The 6,000-nt window shown below is 50.6% G+C and overlaps 1 protein-coding gene and 1 non-coding gene across 8 annotated transcripts in view; one reads left to right on the forward strand and one right to left on the reverse strand.

Moving 5' to 3' along the window:
* STX3 (syntaxin 3) overlaps window positions 1–1,633 on the reverse strand; it is a 49,661-nt gene extending 48,028 nt beyond the window's left edge. For 6 of the 7 annotated variants that reach the window (XM_051854389.2, XM_051854404.2, XM_051854409.2 and 3 more), the window contains exon 1: window positions 1,389–1,626. In XM_051854389.2, coding sequence (XP_051710349.2) covers window positions 1,389–1,418 — 30 coding nt within the window. In that variant the 5' untranslated portion in view covers window positions 1,419–1,626. Of the gene's footprint in view, window positions 1–1,388 lie in introns of all 7 variants that reach the window. The other variant, XM_051854397.2, reaches the window with a different exon arrangement.
* A 180-nt stretch (window positions 1,634–1,813) lies between these two features.
* LOC127492991 (uncharacterized) lies at window positions 1,814–4,149 on the forward strand. The gene is made up of 2 exons (XR_011384486.1): window positions 1,814–1,949; window positions 2,230–4,149. It is a non-coding gene; the product is annotated as an uncharacterized protein (transcript).
* Window positions 4,150–6,000: the final 1,851 nt, after the last annotated feature.

Consider the following 6,000-nt stretch of genomic DNA (forward strand, 5'->3'; position numbering starts at 1 on the left):
AAACAGGGGCAATAAATTCTGCCCTTTGGGTCACCAGTATGATGCCAGGCTCCAGTGACAAAGAGCAAGTGTGGGGCAAGAGGGTTCCCTCCCACGATAAGCAACTGTCCCTTTGCTTCTTTCATATCCTGAGCTCCTTTGCCACTCTGCAGCCCTACAACCCAGAGCAGGTGGAAGAGCCACAAAAGAATCACCTAAGAATCACAGCCTCATCCCAATGGTCCCCAACAAGAATTTCCAAAGAGCATTTAGCTATTAGCATAAAATTTGCCATTTACTTAGTTTTACATGCTGTGCACCAAAGGATTCTTTTACATGCTTTCCTACTTTTAAGTTCTCACAACTACCATGTTACAGACGACAAAACAGAGTTGGAGTGTAAGGGAGAGCCAGTAAGCTGGTTCTGGTGTCTGAGTCCATGGTTCTACATGCGGCGGGTGGGGAAAGAGGGCTAACTTGCTACACTTCTGACAAGCTCCCGAGTAGAAAGACCACATCGTGAGTGGCAAGGGCCAGATTCTACCTTCTGTTACGGTACAGCCTGTGTTACCAGGATCGCTGAGGCTTAGCACTGGGTCTGCCTCATGGAAGGCACTCAATAACTATTTACTGTCTCTGTCAATAAATATCTGGCTCAAAAACCCGGGCTTTTTACACTTGTCTATATCATGTCTCATTATGTCACGTCATCCTTGGAACAAACCTCTCAAGCGGGTATAATCATTCTCACTTGACAGATAACCAGACACAGGCCCCACAAAGTAAGTAGCTTAAGGTGTTCCCGCTTCTGTGCCACAGGGCTGGAGGCGGCCCACCTTCCTGTCCTTTTGCCCTGACCACTCCCATCTCAAGGCAAGGCTGGGACTTGATAACAGACCACCGAATGGCCCCACCTCGTGACCAGCTCACAGCTGGAGAGGTCACCTGGGAACTCAGCTGCTCCTGGGGGAGAGGGGGGCGCTGGACCCCACGCAGTCCAGAAGGGAAACAGGAAGAGGGGTGGAGGAGGCCGATTCTGGACTGAGCGCCCGGCAGCAGCAGGCAGCAGGTGGTTAGGTGACCCCTTGAGCACCCGTAAGCCCCGCTGGGCATAAGGGCGCACGCACACCCCTGAACCCGGGTTCTGCTTGGGAGGTGGGGGGAGGAGATGGGAGCGCTGGAGGCGGTCAGGGAAGTCACGGCCCGGCGGTGAATCATGGGCACATGACCCCGCAGGGAGGGGAGGGTGCGGCACCCTCGCGGGATGCCGCGGGGCTTAAAGGACAACCCTTGCGCGCAGCCTCGATTTGGGCAGAAAAGGAGAAGCCCCTGTCCCCGGCATTGCACCTCCCGGCGGCTCCCGGCAGTCCCGCCCCGCCCGCCGGGGCCCCGGGAGCGGCTGGACTCACGGCCTTCAGCTGCTCCAGCCGGTCCTTCATCCTGCCGCCTGGGTGCCCGCGGCTGGGAGCGCGTCCCAGGTGAGCGCGCCCCAGGTGAGCGCCCGGAAGTGGCGGCCGGCCGGGCCCGGGCGAGGGAGCTAGGAGCGCAGGCGGAGGCGGGCGGCGGCCGCTCGCGAGCAGGTGCGTCCCACACCACTGAGGCTCCGCCGCACCGCCCCTCCAGCCCCCGCGGCGGCCGCGCGCTCCAAATCCGCCTCCCGGGCGGGCGCCGGCGCGCAGCGCTCATCCGCAGCCGGCCCGCCCCTTACCTGGGCCGCGCCCCGCGCTCCTCCTTAAAGGGCCCGCGTCTGACCGCGCTCGCTCCACCTCCCCGAACTCCAGGGCACCCGAAGGGTCGGAGGAGTAGAGGAACTGGCGCTGGCAGATCCCTCCGTCTGCTCGAGGACGAGCGGAGACGTCGTTTCGGCCTCAGGCCACCTTTCCTACTGGGATTCGCCGTCGGTGCCCTTGGCAGACTCACGGCCAGGCGGGGAGACAGTTCTCCCCCACACCCCGAAACAAACGCATCAGGTGTGCGTGGGGAAGGGGGAGGAATAAGGTCGCTCCGGGAGACCGGATCTGCGCACGCAAGGCCGAACCTAAAGGGGGTCGTGCTGGCAGTGGGAGGGGGCGGGCCGGAATGAGGACTTTGATGTTTTTGGCCATCGGGACCCTGGAGGGAAGGAGGGAGGGAGGAGGAAGGGAGGGAGGTAGAGAGAGAGAGAGATAGAGAGATAGAGAGAGATAGAGAGAGAGAGGCCTGTCCTTGTCGAGGTGTTTTGTGCAACTTTGGGAAAACGCACTTTCTCAGGAGGTAGCACCTGCTTGGGAGTTTGCTGTGAAACCTACGTGAGAGGAGTGATTGACTCGTAACCCACGGAACGGGGTTTAAGGTAAAAAGTGTTTGCCTTGGAAAGCCGAATCCTTCATTCCCTCTGTGGTGTGCAGATCCCAGCGGGGTGGAGCGCAGTAACGGGCCGAGAGAGACTTCTCCGGAGAATTTGCTCTTCACAGCCTCCGGTTGACCGGCTGTGAGTAGTTTTGCGGTTCGCACAGGACTTTGCCTTCTTCTGCGGCCCTGCCGCGTGCTGACTTCGGCTGCCATAAGGATACGGTCGGCAGAGCCGAGGCCTGGCTTCTGGACCTGGCCCTGCTTTTCTGCATGCTAATCCCCTCTGACGTCCTGCGCGCCGGGCTGAGTGGCGCGTCTGTAGCAGCGCCCCCTGCAGGTCATAAATGGAAAAACTGAGTTCATCGGAAATACTATTGGATCTGTTCACCTCCACAATCTTTGATGGTGAGGATAGGTACTTGCCCGCCCTGAGGGAAACAGGGCTGAGAACATCTCTTTACCTTTGAAGGTCTAAAAGGACCATAGCAATCAGGAGTCTTTTCAATTCTAGGAACCAACAAGTGACGGTTCATACTCTGAACACATGTCAAAAATTCGCTATTTTCAAAGGTTAAAATCATGATTCTCATACAAATATAAAGTGAATGTGAATCAGAGGTCTTATTTAATTCCTCAATTAATGAAGAAACTGGTAGGAAGCTAAAGCTATCCAGAGAAGAATCCAAACAGCAGGAGAGGGTGCTACAGGTAACAGAAATGCTGAATACTGGAAAGAATATGCTAAGAAATGCAAAACTCTTGTGGTGGGAGAGCAATTGCACTTCCATGGGACAAAATTCATTCACACCTCTCTAGACAAGAATCATTTGCATCAATATTAATTTTCTACAACTTACAGTTTTGGAAAACAACAACAAAATCATAAAAAAGGCATAGACCACCCTAAAACCAGATAACCCACATGCTAGAGTGGGGAACGTCTGGGCCATATAAGGCCTGTGAGATTATGTAGTCTGGCCCTGCCAAAGCAACAAGAGGTAGGACTCGAAATTTGATAAATCTGTAACGGGCTAATTGTTAAGTTGATAGTTTTGTATGGGCCACCAGTGCTGTTATAAATATCCAAATAGCCCTTGGTGGAAAATAGGTTCCCACCGGGCCGACGCTGTGGCCCAGTGGGTTAAAGCCCTGGCCTGATGCTCCAGCATCCCATATGGGCACCAGTTCTAGTCCAGGATGCTCCTCTTTCAATCCAGCTCTGTGTTACAGCCTGGGAAAGCAGTAGAGGATGGCCCAGGTCCTTGGGCCCCTGCACCCACTTGGGAGACCTAGAAGAAGCTCCTGGCTCCTGGCCTCAGATTGGGGCAGCTCCGGCCGTTGCGGCCAATTGGAGAGTGAACCAGCAGATGGAAGACCTCTCTCTCTCACTCTCTCTCTCTCTTTCAAATAAATAAAATAATTTTTAAATAAAAATAGGTTCCCCACCCCGTACCCTCCAGGAGTGAGTTAAGTGCTCCTTGAATGTGCTTCTGTGATACCCTAGACTTCTCCTTCATACCTTACCACGTCACATAATCACATGACCATGTCTGGTTCCTGTACCTTCTGTAAGCTCTGTGGGGGCAGTAGCTTTGCCACTCCTCACCAAAGCATAGGGCCAAAAACTACTAGGCTCTCAGCACATGCTTACTAACTTTATTAATGCATTTTCTGGTATTATGGCTCAATGCATCTTTATTCTGATTAAAACCCATCAATGGCTTCTCTTCACAAACGGAATCCAGACCCTTCTTAGAATAACATTCAAAGGGGCCATCAAAGAAGGGTGTACCTTTCTCTAAAGGGAGAAGAGAACTTCCACTTCAATTATGGCCCTGTCTAAATAATGTCAGAGTTGTGGACTCAAGAGGCTTTCATAGCCTTGGCAGCACATTACAAGAGCCTCAGATGATCACTAACGTCATAAATAAAAGTGTCAATTGTTAAATCAATAACAGGAGTCACTGTACACTTGCTCCCCATGTAGGACCTCCATCCTTAATGAGTTGTACTACGAGAATTAATAGTAAAACTTGTCTTCAAACAGTACTTTAAATTTTCTGTGTCTATGTGGGTGCAAACTCTTGAAATCTTTACTTAGTATAGAGTTGACATTCTGTATAGAAAGATAATTAAAAATGAATCTTAATGAAGAATGGGATAGGAGAGAGAGTAGGAGGTGGGACGGTTTGGGGGTGGGAGGGTTTGGGGGAAGAACCACTATAATCCAAAAGTTTTACCTATGAAATTTATATTTATTAAATAAAAGCTTTCTATAAAAAATAACATTCAAGGCCTTGCCCAATTTTGCCCCCCTCTCACCTACCATCACTACCTGATTCACAAAGCTCCTCCACCAACCTCATGAAACCACCCCTTCCCCAAACCTCACTCACCCTTTTGTGATCTCTCACCTCTGTCCACCTGGTTGGTGCTTTCTCCACGTCGTGTCTGGGAAATTTCTACACCTCCTTCAAGATTCATATTCATATTCACTCAGGTGGTCTCCAGTTAATTTCTCTGCACCTCCTCCAATAGTACTTGGTCATATCTCTTTCTAAAGCACATCCTATGTTTTGTGCCTAGTTGTTTACACAACTTTCGCCCTGGCTTGAGAGTAACCTCTGGAGCCATCAGCATGCAGAGCCACTACTGTGAAGAGGCTGGTAGGGACAATGGCAGCTCTCAGTGGGGAAGCTGCTTATATAGAAGTCTGTTGTGATTCTTGAGACACAGAAGATGTGATGTTTCCTATAGCTCCCTTGTAGAAATGTCAAGAGTAACAGGCTAATCATAATGGAGCAGATGCAATGCAATTGAATAAGTATGGATTTAAATGTTTTGTACTAAAAAAGCCATCTAGCGACCTGGCAGGTTATGCTGTCATTTGCAATGCCATCATTCCATATTTGAGCTCCACTTCAAGCCCCAGCCTCTCCACTTCCATTGCACCTTCTTGCTAATGCACCTGGGAAGGCAGAGGAGGCTGGCCCATGTGCTTGGGCCACTGCCATCCATGTAGAAGATGGAGTTCCTGGGATGTTGTGGCTATTTGGCGAGTTAACCAGTGGATGTAAGATCGATCTCTCCCTCCCTCCCTCTCTCTCTCCCTCTCCCCCCCCCCAACCTTTTCTGCTTTTCAAATAAATAAATCTTTTTTCAAAAAAAGCTATCTAGGGGCTGGTGCTATGGTGCAGTGGGTTAAAACCCTGGCCTGAAGCACCAGCATCCCATATGGGTGCCAATTCTAGTCCCGGCTGCTTCTCTTCCGATTCAGCTCTCTGCTATGGCCTGGGAAAGTAGTAGAAGATGGCCCAAGTCCTTGAGCCCCTGCACCCATGTGGGAGACCCAAAAGAAGCTCCTGGCTCCTGGCTTCAGATCAGCTCAGCTCTGGCTGATGTGGCCACCTGGGGAGTGAACCAGCAGATGGAAGACCTCTCTCTCTGTCTCTACCTCTCTCTGTAACTCTATCTTTCAAATAAATAAAATAACTATTTTTTAAAAAAAACTATCTAGTATTTCTCCATTTGCATGTTTGGATAATTATGCTGAATTATTTATTGTACTTTTATATTTTTCTTGAGCTTTGTTTTGCATTGCCATCTCATAATAACAGGGAGAGAGTTCCACATTACATATTATTGAGTAGATATTATTAGATGCTAAATATTATATTATTAGATAAGATA

This window comes from Oryctolagus cuniculus, chromosome 1, assembly GCF_964237555.1.
Source record: "Oryctolagus cuniculus chromosome 1, mOryCun1.1, whole genome shotgun sequence".
In the NCBI taxonomy this organism is placed as follows: domain Eukaryota; kingdom Metazoa; phylum Chordata; class Mammalia; order Lagomorpha; family Leporidae; genus Oryctolagus; species Oryctolagus cuniculus.